Source organism: Callithrix jacchus, chromosome 13, assembly GCF_049354715.1.
Source record: "Callithrix jacchus isolate 240 chromosome 13, calJac240_pri, whole genome shotgun sequence".
In the NCBI taxonomy this organism is placed as follows: domain Eukaryota; kingdom Metazoa; phylum Chordata; class Mammalia; order Primates; family Cebidae; genus Callithrix; species Callithrix jacchus.
This window is the reverse complement of record NC_133514.1, coordinates 60,435,793-60,448,827: the sequence shown is the minus strand read 5'-3', so window position 1 is coordinate 60,448,827 and position 13,035 is coordinate 60,435,793. Positions and strand designations below refer to the sequence as shown.

Here is a 13,035-nt window from a genome sequence, read left to right as displayed (position 1 = left end):
ATATATTTTTTTTTTTTTTTTTTTTTTTCTTTTTTTCTTTTAGATAGAGTCACTCTCTGTTGCCCAGGCAGGAGTGCAGTGGCACGATCTCGGCTCACTGCAACCTCTGCCTCCCCGGTTCAAGCAATTCTCCTGCCTCAGCCTCCTGAGTAGCTGGGATTATAGACATGTGCCACCATGCCCAGCTAATTTTTATATTATTAGGAGAGACAGAGTTTCACCATGTTGGCCAGGCTGGTCTCAAACTCTTGACCTCAGGTAATCCACTCACCTCGGCCTCCTAAAGTGCTAGGATTACAAGCATGAGCCACTATGCCTGGCCTAGAATTTCCATATATTTCTCAAATGGTTGGCATTTCACCATTCAGGCACACTTACCCTTGTGAGACCTTACCACTATGCAGCTCTGTCTGCACACAGGAAAAAACTTACTCTAGAGCTCAGCTCAATGACACCTTCGGAAAACATTTTTAAAAAACAGGCACAATCTGCTATGTGACTTTCTCTATATAATATTTTGTCCCATTATTTTTAATCTAGTGTTGGAATATTATTCATGTGGTACAATACTATACAGCTGTCACCATGTTTATCAGTGCTTAGCTAGAAAAATATTTGGAGGATATTTCAAAAGTCCTCTTTCATTTATGTGGCTTTGCTGATAAGCTTTTCACTCAGTTACTGAAATTACAGTTTTCAATGAAGAGAGAGGGAGTGATGTGGTAGAAAGAAATCCATCTAGATATGTAATAACATCAAAGAGAATTATTTGAATATTTATTTGGATTATAGGAGATAAAGGAACTATCTCATTCTTATCCCAAAAGAGTATCAGAAGAATGAAGGCTTTTAAATATAAAACACAATGATCTCTTTTCCACTCACCAACCTCCTTTATTCTTTACATTTTAAAAAAGCTTTCTCTCGCTCCATTTCAGAGCACTGCTGAATATGTGCTCTCAAATGAGTATCTCATCTCAAGTTGAGGGACAAAGAAAGGTGTCATAAAATAAAGGAGTTTATAGAAGTTGGGGTGGGCTAGAAATAAGAACTGGATGAGAGGAATTTAAAAATTTATCAACACATGCTCATCAGTTCATTTTTATTTGTTAAGAAAAACACATTTCTTTATTAGCCACAGGCACCAAATATCCTAATCGTTCATTCTTAGCCTACTGATAAATAGTCTTAAATAAATCACTTCTGGAAATGAGGATCATATATCATGCGTTATAGTTATATCTGATTATAATTTTAACTTTTAAACTTTTCATGGCAACTCAAAGATATATTTATAGCTATTTTCTTTTTTCATTTAAAAAAGTAGTATGTAAACTATTTATTTTAGAAATTTACATACGTTTTTTACTTGAAAAATTTTAATTTTCCAATGCTGATTTTTCTTGCAAACTATTTAAATTAAATGTGAATAATCGCTTAATAATCTGAGGATAGGCAACAAGGTAACAACTATGACCCTGGTACGATGTCTTCTTCTTTGTGAGATCTTTCTCCTCTATGTGTTCCAAACATGACTACTTCAAAGGACCTCACACAGGCTAGCAGTACCAAGTCCTTCCTGCTCTCATATCTAATTCTCACAGCAAAATGAGGCCAGAGGGGTATCGACAAACCAAGAAAGGCACTATAACCAAATTACTCGAAACATTCTAGCATCATTAAGCACCCAAAATGATGTGTAAAAGCCATAGACAATTAGCTTTTCCAAGTCATGAAAGTATGCATTTCAGATGGCTAGCTGAGAACACATACAAAAATAGACACTGATGAAAGCAAACATGGATGAAGAATGTGATGTAGACGATGAGAGGTGAGGACACTGATGGAGACAGATGGAACAGCTTCACTTTCTTAACTCTCACCTCTGTCTGTCTTCTTTTTCAGGGGGTCAGACTTACTTTTCCCCTGAGGAGCCGCTTTCTGTGGTGGCGCGGTAACCTCTTCCTGAACTGTTTCACTTACTTTACTCACTTCTCTTTGGCCCAGGTTTTGAGAGCTACTGGGTAGTGAAGGTTTGTTAGGTTTGCTACTGAGCAAAGGATCTTTCTGGAAGGTTGGCGGGGAGGCTTCATGCACGTGCCCCCTGGAGGTGGTTAGTCCAGCAGGCTCATCGCTCAGTGCAGGACACACATCTGGAGACACTCCTCCCCCTACAATTGCCAGACAACAACAGAAACGAGTTGAGCACAGAGAGACTAGCAATTGCTCTTATGGGACAGAACAAAGAGAAAAACATTAGGACCACAAGCAGAACAAAAACAATATTGGCTTAAAGAAAATCATTTGCATTTGCAAGAAATATGGAAAGGCTACATTTCACGCAATGTATGCCAGGGAACATTTCAACTTCTCCGTATTCTGGAAAAAGAAGAAATGAGAACAAAAAAGCCACAGATAGAATAGTCGATTTGCAGAACCCATAGGGTTTTTAGTACATATAAGGAAAAGCAAATCTTAGACATTTCTTGAGAGCTATAAGCCCTATTATTCAACAGAATGAAAAAAGGACGATAAAGTACACAAGAGACTTAATATTAAAGATTCTGGTTTTATAACACTTAGAATTATGTGCAATAGTACAATAGTAATGGTCTGTACCTCCCAACCTCAAAGAGACATGTTTACGATGGTTCACATTATAAGGAGTATCTTTTCTTTCTTTCTTTCTTTCTTTCTTTCTTTCTTTCTTTCTTTCTTTCTTTCTTTCTTTCTTTCTTTTTCTTTCTTTCTTTTTCTTTCTTCCCTCCCTCCCTCCCTCCCCCCCTCCTTCCTTCCTTCCTTCCTTCCTTCCTTCCCTCCCTCCCTCCCTCCCCCCCCTTCCTTCCTTCCTTCCTTCCTTCCCTCCCTCCCTCCCTCCCCCCCTCCTTCCTTCCTTCCTTCCTTCCTTCCTTCCTTCCTTCCTTCCTTCCTTCCTTCCTTCCTTCCTTCCCTCTCTCCCTCCCTCCATCCCTCTTTCTTCCTTCCTTCCGTTTTCGAGATGGAGTCTTACTCTGTCACCCAGGCTGAACCTCGGCTCACTGCAACCTCCACCTTCTGGGTTCAAGCAGTTCTCATGCCTTACTCTCCTAAGTAGCTGGGATTATAGGTATGTGCCACCATGACCAGCTAATTTTTGTATTTTCAGTAGAGACGGGGTTTCGCCATGTTGGCCAGATTGCTCTCAAACTCCTGACCTCAAGTGATCCACCCACCTCGGCCTCCCACTGTGCCTGACCCCTATAAGGAATATGAAAAAGTAATATGAGATGCTAACTGAAGACAATCAATATTAAATCAGCTTTCTTTTTAAACATGTGTTACTATATAATAAATTTTATTTTATTTATTTATTTATTTTAGACACAAGGTCTTGCTTTGTTGTCCAGTGTAGAGTATAGTAGTGCGATCATAGTTCACTGCAGCCTTGAACTCCTGGGCTCAAATGATCCTCCTGCCTCAGTCTGCTGAATAGCTGAGACTATAGGCATGCACTACAATGCCTGGCTAATTTTTTTGATTTTTTTTTTTTTAGAGATGGGATCTCACTGTGTTGCCCAGGGTGGTCTCGAACTCCTGGACTCAAGAGATCTGCCCACCTCTGCCTCCCAAAGTGCTGGGATTACAGGTGTAAGCCCCCGTGCTCAGCCCACAAATACAATTTTTATTGTTTCTAACCACCTCTATCCCTCCTTCTACTTTATCCAAGATTGGGAGGTACATCACATACACACATATAATTACTTTATTACTGGTTTTATTCTGTTGGTTACTTTGCAAGTAGAGATGAAATATATGATTAAGCAACTACATGTGCATTGCATGAATTTCAGAGGCATTTATAAGAAGCATATTAATATTCTGTTAGCGAAGACAAGCTAGGCTCTGGCATAGATGAAATGGCTTTTAGAGACAAGATGATCTGTGTTATTGGTGATGTACCACTTCATGGAATCAGGATGGCCCTTCATAGTCCCAGGATGAGCACGAAATTAGAATGGAGTTTCACACAATGGGAAATATCTGAGGAAACTTGGACTCCTGAAGATGAAAAGGCTACGGATGCACAGAATCTGGATAAGTGATGAAGGTCTGTAAAATGACAGCTATGGAAGGTTAGACATCACCTAGAGTCAGAGAAAATATTCATCTAAGGATGCAATAATCCAGGAATAGTGGAAGCTTTAAACAATTTCTAGAGAGGATGACATCTTCCTTTCTAACATAGAAAAATCCATTTTTCCTCTATGCAGTTGTGCATGAGGAACTTACCAATAGCAGCTTTGACTTCAATAGCTTCTGAATCCTGGGAATATTCACTAAGTCCAGCTGCATTGACTGCTCTGACCCGGAAAATATAACTCTGACCAGTCACCAATCCATGACAAGTAAATCTAAAAGAAAACAAATTTTTTTAAAATTTTTCTTAGGAGGAAGATTAAGGAAGATTATTGTTAGCTTAATGGAGTAGATCTGGCGTTATGAAAACAATTATTATTATTTTTTTGGGGGGGAATTTATGATCAATAGAAACAGGGTCTTGCTGTTTTGCCCAGGCTGGTCTTAAACTCCTGGCCTCAAGCCATCCTCCCTCCCACCTCAGCTTCCCAAAGTGCTGGGATTACTGGTGTAAGCAGCATGTCCAGCTAATAATTCTTTTTTTTTTTTTTTGAGTCAGAGTCTTGTTCTGTTGCCTAGGCTGGTATGCAGCGGTGAGATCTCGGCTCACTGCAAGCTCCACCTCCTGGATTCAAGCGATTCTCCTGCATCAGCCTCCCAAGTAGCTGGGACCATACGTGTGTGATAATTCATTTTTTGAAAGAAAGAAAAAGATGTAGAAAGATTCAGGTAACATATATACTTTAGAAAGAAGGTAACTAAGGTGCTTTTCTAAACCTACTTTGTCAAAAAATGAGGAGCCCTGGTCTTCCTCTGAATGCTCACCGGTAAAATAGGGATAATGATGCTTACATGATAATATTCATGTAGAGTTAATTATAAAGTATATGAAGTACCTATTATACGGTCTGGCATATATGAGGCATTTAATAAATAATAGTTAATAGTAATAATGTTATTTAAGAAATAATTTTAGAGTATAACTCACATATAGTTTTTAACTTTTAGGCTCAGGGATACATGTGAAGGTTTGTTATATTGGTAAACTCATGTCACAGGAGTTTGTTGTACAGATTATTTTATCATCCAGGTATTAAGCCTGATATCCAATTAATAATATGATTAATTGGTGGCTCCTTGTCATAGAGGCTAGTCACTGTCTCCCTGGATGCCAAGGAAGGTACTTACTTGGGAAATCACTCTAGAATCTGAAGATAAGGTGAACAATGAATTCTAGAATTACTATTTAGATATGAGGATCCAATAATGAAGTGTGAATCCATGGGCAGTTTCATCCACAAGACAACCTCACTCTTTTCATAGCTATCATGGCTATAAATAGCTGTTCATGAATCACTGTAACATTTGAATCCATCCTAAGGATTGCAGCCAGAGGAAGTAACAGGTCTGCTAATGAATCTATGACTATTAGCATGTTCAAGTATTTAATAAAGGAGCCATAATCCAGGCCAGTCCTTCAGTCCTTAGGGTCAGCTTGCTTCAGCGAAGATTTATTGAGGTCTCCGTGTTCCAGACACTGAGCTAGGAGTTACTGTGGACAAAAGATGAACAAAAAATGGTTCCTGCCCCCCAGCAGCTCCTGCCTACACACCACCAGTGTTTCTAAATGGTCCTAGGAAAATGCTGGGTAACTCAGAGGAAAAATGAAATGCACCAACAGGCTAAATGAATCTTTTTCAAAACATATTGCCTTCCCTAATTAATCTGTTTGCCTCTATTCTCTCATGTTGTGCAAAACCAACTCATCCTATGGGGGGGTCCTCGGATTGAGAAGTGATCCAAGCCAGAAGCTGCCGAACAAAACTATTTGACAATTTTGGGGACGGTGGCATCCCCGTCTCAGACTGGTCTCTGGTCTGGGTGTAGACCAGAATTCACCATCAATGTGCAAAGCCGATTGATAAAATAGTTGAAAGCAAGGAAAAAACCAATGCTCCCCCATTAAAAACAGATACAAAGAGGCAGCAAAGTATTGTGAATATCTTAGTTTTGGTGTTACTTATGTCTGTGTAGCATTTGGGTTTAATCATGTTGATGTTCAGAATTTGTAAAATGTTGATACTTTTTCTCTCTTCATTTAAAATTCCTGGGTGATTTATGTTAAGTAGAGTATGTTAGATCCTCAGAATCTAGTATCAGGTTTCATATTACATACAAAATCAGAGGGGTAAAAAAGGAAGAAGCAGCATAAAGGAAAAAAACGGAAAAGCACTATTAAATGAACTCTTACAATAGCTGGCATTATATGTTGCTAAGTGTTTCATCACAAGTAAACCTTTTTAAAAAGATGTATTGCATCTAATATGTTCAATTTTAAATTCATTTAAATGTCTTAAGTGTAATCGGTTTTTTTGTTTTTTTTTTTTGAGACGGAGTCTCATTCTGTCTCCAGGCTGGAGTGCAGTGGTGTGATTATAGCTCACTGCAGCCTCGACCTCCCAGGCTCAAGTAATTCTCCCACCTCAACCTCTTGAGTAGCTAGGACTATAGGCACACTACTATGCTGGGCTGATTTTTATGTTTTTTGTAGAAGTGGGTTTTTGCCATGTTGCCCAGGCTGGTCTCAAATGCCTAGGCTCGAGCAATCTGCTCACCCTGACCTCCCAAAGTGTTGAGATTACAGGTATGAGCCATCATACCCAGCCTTGTTCTGATTTCCTTTTTTAGAGATGGGTCTTCCTATGTTGCCTGGGATGGAATATACTGGCTATTTACAGGCCTGGTCAATGGGTACTACAGCTTCCAACTCCTCAGCTCAAGTGATCCACCCACCTCAGCTTCCTGAGTAGCTAGGAGTACAGGCCTGTCACTGCATCTGGCTTATTTAAAGTATAATGTTATTTTGTTATTTTTATTTTTAAAGATGGGGTCTCACTGTTGGCCAGGTTGGTCTTTAACTTCTGGCTTTAAGCAATCTTCCCACTTCAGTCTCCCAACGTGCTAGGATTACAGGTGTAAGCCACCGCATCCGGCCAAAAAGTATAATGTTTTTTTAAAAAATCTCCCTCACTGGATGTCTGTGTGCCATGTGTGTCTATAGCAGCTCCAGAGGCCATGGCCCGCTCTGCACGCCTGGTTCAGTTACCGTGAGCCCTTCACAGGGTTGTTGTTACAGGGCTCCCATTTGCCAGAGCCAGCAACGCTCGCCTCTATGTAGTACCCGACCAGCTCTTTGGCATCTTTGGACTCCTCCCACGTAACTACTACTGAGGTGTCTGTGTTTCTGCTTGGGATGATGTTGCCAGGAGCCTTGGGGATATCTGAGAAAGAGGAAAACAGTGATCAAACTCAGGTGGTTTTAAAAAGTCATCCTTATCACCTATGCACAAACAGACCCCCAGGTATTTTACACACTTCATCATGTCAAAAGGACAGCTGCTTTTATGGTTTTTTTTTTTTTGAGACCGAGTCTTGCTCTGTTGCCCAGGCTGGAGAGCGATGGCAGTGAGCAGTACAGGCTCAGCTCACTACAGCCTTCACTTCCCGGGTTCAGGCAATTTTCTTGCCTCAGTCTCCCAAGTAGCTGGGATTACAGGCATGCGGCAGGATTCCCAGCTAATTTTTGTATTTTCAGTAGAGATGGGGTTTCACCATGTTGGCCAGGCTGGTCTCAAACTCCTGGACTCAGGTGATCTGCCTGCCTTGGCCTCCCAATGTGCTCAGATTACAGGGGTGAGCCACCAGGCCTGGCCTACATTGTATCTTTTAAAGCAGAAAATTAAAAAACTGTTAGTAAGGGAGCATGGATACACTAAATATCTATGAACTTCAGAAAAAAACACATTATCAATATTGTTGAAACTCCCAAGGAAGTTTACTTTTCATTAACAAAAACACTGAATTGTTGTTTAATGTATAGGCTAAGTTTATAATGTGAAAGAACTAAATTTATAATGTGAAAGAAAGATGTCACCATTTTTACTCCTGGCCAAATATACATATACAACTTAGATTCCTGCTTTAAAATTTTCTCTTAAAGTAAAAGAAGTTTACAGTTGCTTACCAAGTTTGTCCCCTACCACAGTCACCTCCGTTGCCTCGGAGGGCTCACCAACTCCTGCAGAATTAGAACAGCGGACGCGGAAACAGTAGGATTTCCCCTCAACCAGGTCGAACAGTGCAAAGCGGGGAGACTTCACAGGGAGCTCCGTGTTCACTCGCTGCCAATTTTCTGTTCCTGCCTCACACTGTAGCAAAAACAAGGAAACCCACTGAAAGCACAGCAAGCACAGGCGAGGCATCCCCAAGTTTCATTCATCTGCAGCAAACCACTCCCTGTAATGTGAGCTGGACTGGAGGAGAGATTTGGAGGAAATGGGGGATGAGGCATCTAAAGTTCTCAGGATTCGCTAAATCAAATATGGCTTTTGATATGGTTTGGCTGTGTCCCTGCCCAAATCTCATCTTGAATTGTAGCTCCCATAATTCCCATGTGTGTGGGAGGGACCTGGTAAGAGATAATTGAATCATGGGGATGGTTCCCCCCATACTGTTCTTGTGGTAGTGAATAACTCTCACGAGACCTGATGGTTTTAGAAGAAATTTCTTTCACTTGGCTCTCATTCTCTCTCTTCCCTATCGCCATGTAAGACATGCCTTTCACCTTCCACCATAATTGTGAGGCCTCCGCAGCCACGTGGAACTGTGAGTCCTTTAAACCTCTTTTTCTTATAAATTACCCAGTATCAGGTATGTCATTATCAATGGGATGAAAATACAGCTTTGTATTGTTTGAAAAATATACTACTTTAATAGTTCACTTCCTTTGTTAATGAAATACAATAATTAAATCCTTCAAAAATCTTATTTTGAAGATAGTCTGGAGTCAGGCAATTTCCTAATTTTAATTAAATTTTATTTTATTTTATTTTTGAGACAGGGTCTTACTCTGTCACCCAGGTTAGAGTCCAGTAGTACAATCAGGGCTCACTGCAGCCTTGACCTCCCTGGACTCAAGTGATCCTTCCACTTCAGCCTCTTGAGTAGCTGGGACTACAGGCACATGCAACCACACCTGGCTAATTTTTGTACTTTTTTTGGTAGAGACAAGGTTTCCCCATGTTGCTCAGGCTGGACTCGAACTTCTGGACTCAAGCGAGTCACCCACTTCAGCCTCCCACAGGCATGAGCCACTGCACCTGGCCTGCCCATTACCTGTTTAAAAGAATACTTGATCCTTTTCTTATCACTCTCTGTTTCTTAGCCTGCTTTATTCTTCTTCAATCATGTATCACTACTTGAAATTATTTATTTGTTGTCTCCTCCACTGAAGAGCAAATCATGTAAGCTCAAGGAGCTTTGTTCACTGCTTTATGACAGAGCATAAAATTGTATCTGGCAAATAACACATAATCAACTATAGTATTTTTTTCTGAATGAATGAAAGATGAAGATGTTCTTCTGCTATATGATCCAGCAATCCCACTGCTGGGTATATATCCAAAAGAAAGAAAAGTTGTATGTCAAAGAGATATCTGCACTCCCATGTTTATTGCAGCACTATTCACAACAGTTAAAATATGGAATCAATCCAAGTGCCTATCAATGGAGGAATGGATCAAGAAAATGTGGTACATATACACAATGGAATATTATTCAGCCATAAAAAGAATAAAATCCTGTCATTTGCAGTGATAGAAATAGAATTGGTGGTCATGATGTAAAGTGAAATGTCAGGCACATAAAGACAAGTATCTCATGTACTCACTCATATGTGGGAGCGAAAAAATTTGATCTTACGGAGGTAGAGAGTGGAATGGTGGGTACCAGAGGCTGGGAAAGTTTGGGGGTGGTGGTGAAGAGAGATTGGTTAATGGACACAAAAATACAATAAGAAGAAATAAATTCTAGTGTTCAGTAGCACAGTAGGGTGACTATAGTTATCGATCATTTATTATATATTTCAAAATACCTAGAAGATCTGGAATTTTCTCAACACAAAGAAATGATAAATGTTTGAGGTAATGGATACCCCAATTACTCTGATTTGATCATTACACATTGCAGGGATGTATCAAAATATTCAGTGTACCCTGTGAATATGTGCAATTATTAAAACCAGATTTTAAAAACATGTTTTCTTTTGCCCAAGTTTTAAAATAATTAATGGGAAAACTAATTTAATGAGACTCTATTCTTAAAATTAAAGTGATCTAGAGTGACTTGGAAATCCTCTAATGAAGGATGTGATGTATATTTAAGCTCTAGTAGAAGACATAGTATGAAAACTGTCAAAAGTCTTTGATAATCCTTTTTCCCTCCTATTTTAACTTTCAACTTTTCCCATGATTGGTAGAAGAAGAAATTTAGAAACTCTTGCCTGATTTCACTATAGAATTTTTAACAGTTTCAAAAGACTTTTCCAAAATCCAGATCTTATGACAGACTGACCAGCTGTCAGGATGGTATATTTTTGAGACTTTAAGTTTATTAGTCCAGCACACAGCATAATCTTCTTGACTTCATAGGGAGGCAACATGGCATGGCAGAGAGGAGTCAAAGGATGGGATCTGGTCCCTTTGCACTAATAACAAGCCACGTGACCTTGGAAAGTCACATGCTTCAGTTTGTCTTCTGTAAAATGAGCAAATTTGACAAGGTAACCTCTAAAGTTCCTTGCAGTGTTTTGTTTTGTTTTGATTTTGAGACGGAGTTTTGCTCTTGTCACCTAGACTAGAGTGCAGTGGCGCAATCTCAGCTCACTGCAACCTCTGCCTCCTGGGTTCAAGCCATTCTCCTGCCTCAGCCTCCTGAGTAGCTGGGATTACAGGCATACACCACCACACCCAGCTAATTTTTTTTTTTTTTTTTTTGAGACAGCATCTCACTCTGTCACCCAGGCTGGAGTACAGTGGTACGATCTTGGCTCGATGCAACCTCCACCTCTGGGTTCAAGGCCATTCTCCTGCCTCAGCCTCCTGAGTAGCTGGGATTATAGGCATATACCACCACACCCAACTAAATTTTTATATTTTTTAGTTGAGATGGGATTTCACTGTTAGCCAGGAAGATCTTGATCTCCTGACCTCATGATCTGCCTGCCTCAGCCTCCCAAAATGCTGAGATTATGGGTATGAACCACTGCACCCAGCCAATTTTTATAATTTTCATAGAGACCGGGTTTTGCACCTGGTCTTGAACTCCTGACCTCAGGTGATCTGCTGGCCTCAGCCTCCCAAAGTGCTGGGATTACAGGCATGAGCCACTGTGCCTGGCCCCTTGCAGTGTTTTTTATGATAATATATCTTTTGTGTGTCTACTGCCTGCTGAGGGGTGAAATTCTCTCAGACCTTTTAATTTTTTCATTTATGGCTTTGATTTATTTTGACATACTCCACCCTGGGATATTCTTAAACAATTATCAGGCATTTACACTCGCATAAAAAAAGTAGCTACCTTTCACTGTGCTAAGAACTTCAGAAGCCATTATAACTCTACTCCTCTCAACTATGCCATGAAGTAAGTATAGCAGTGGTAGTATTATTATATGATTGTCAATGTTTTCCAGAGGAGAAGACAAGGCTGGGAAGATTGAAAGGCGGGCCAGTGTAATAGCTGGATTACGGACCTGAACCAGACTGCTGGGGTTCAAATCTTAGTTCTGTGTTGTACCAGCTCTGTGACTTTGGGCAAATTACATACCCTTTGATGTCTCCGTCTCCTCATCTACAAAATAGACACACTCTGTCAGGTGCAGTGGCTCACAACTATAATCCCAGCACTGTAGGAGGCTAACGGGAAAGGATTGCTTGAGTCCAGGAGTTTGAGACCAGCCTGGGCAACATAGGACTACCCCATCTCTACAAAACATTAAAAAATATACAGGCATGATGAAAACAAAGGTATTTACCTCATAGGGCTACTCTAAGAATTCTTAAGTGGGTTAACTCATGTAGAGTGCTTAGAGCAATGCAAATCTTAGCTATTTTCATTCCGGCTGTTAACGAGTGATAGTCCTTGTTTCTGACATGACTGGATTTTCAACAGGGGAGTAAGAGAAAGAGCTCAAGACATAAGACACCTGAGGAAAAAGTTTGGGGCTAAAAAGAACACAGTAGGATGGGGGAGTATGAGCTGGAAGTGCCAAGGGTTGATTCATCTGAGTTCCCTGCTAATAAACCCTTCAATTTCACCCATCCGATGGCTCACAGACATGCCGTGAAGAAGAATAAGTACACAGTGACCCAAGAAGCAGCATGCTGGGTGCAGGGCATCCTGGAACAGATACATCAGGGTCAGGAGTTCATGAACCTTTTCCCTTTAGAAAGGTCAGCAGCAGATCTAAGAGCTGCATCAGAAATAATTTTAGCTTCAGCTCGGAACAGTTTGACATTTGGATGGTTCTGTAAATGTACCCCAGGTCCCTAGACATGTTCTGTGTCCTCAATACTGGGTGTTCTGTGCCCTGTGCTGGCTTCTCTATGCAGCGCTGTGCTCATAAATGTCCCCTTTGGTTCCATGCCAATAGGTGTGTTGGGGGGAAGAATATTTAAATTTTTATTTACAAACTCATATGTATTTAGGTCTAAGAAGTTATAGACTCTCACAGAAAATTAGAGTTTATATGACCAGAGGGAAGGTTCAGCAGAAGCTAAACTTGACTCATCTGTAGAAAACGCCTCAGAATAGTTGTTATGTGTCATTATTATAGGAAAAATGGTAATTACTGTCATACAGGTTATTCAGAACCTTCTTCCTGTGAAGTGTTTTAGAGAGATTCAGTGGGGGTGTGTATTAAACACACCAGGAAGTGAAAATTGATCCACCATTCTATTTTTGCCATCTGTTTTCTTTAAAAAAGCTTTGAATGCAGCTGGGCACAGTGGCTCATGCCTATAATCTCAGCACTTTAGGAGGCTGGGGTGGGCAGGTTACTTGAAATCAGGAGTTTGAGATGAC

General features: G+C 40.3%; 1 protein-coding gene across 4 annotated transcripts in view; it reads right to left on the bottom strand.

Moving 5' to 3' along the window:
• Positions 1-13,035, bottom strand: part of MYOM1 (myomesin 1) — a 195,149-nt gene that overhangs the window by 65,282 nt on the left and 116,832 nt on the right. For 2 of the 4 annotated variants that reach the window (XM_035270670.3, XM_035270669.3), the window contains 4 exons: positions 8,141-8,324; positions 7,223-7,397; positions 4,270-4,391; positions 1,884-2,171 (listed from right to left, as the gene is read on the bottom strand). In XM_035270670.3, coding sequence (XP_035126561.1) covers positions 1,884-2,171; positions 4,270-4,391; positions 7,223-7,397; positions 8,141-8,324 — 769 coding nt within the window. The remainder of the gene's footprint in view (positions 1-1,883; positions 2,172-4,269; positions 4,392-7,222; positions 7,398-8,140; positions 8,325-13,035) is intronic. The other 2 variants (XM_078347837.1, XM_035270672.3) reach the window with 1 other exon arrangement.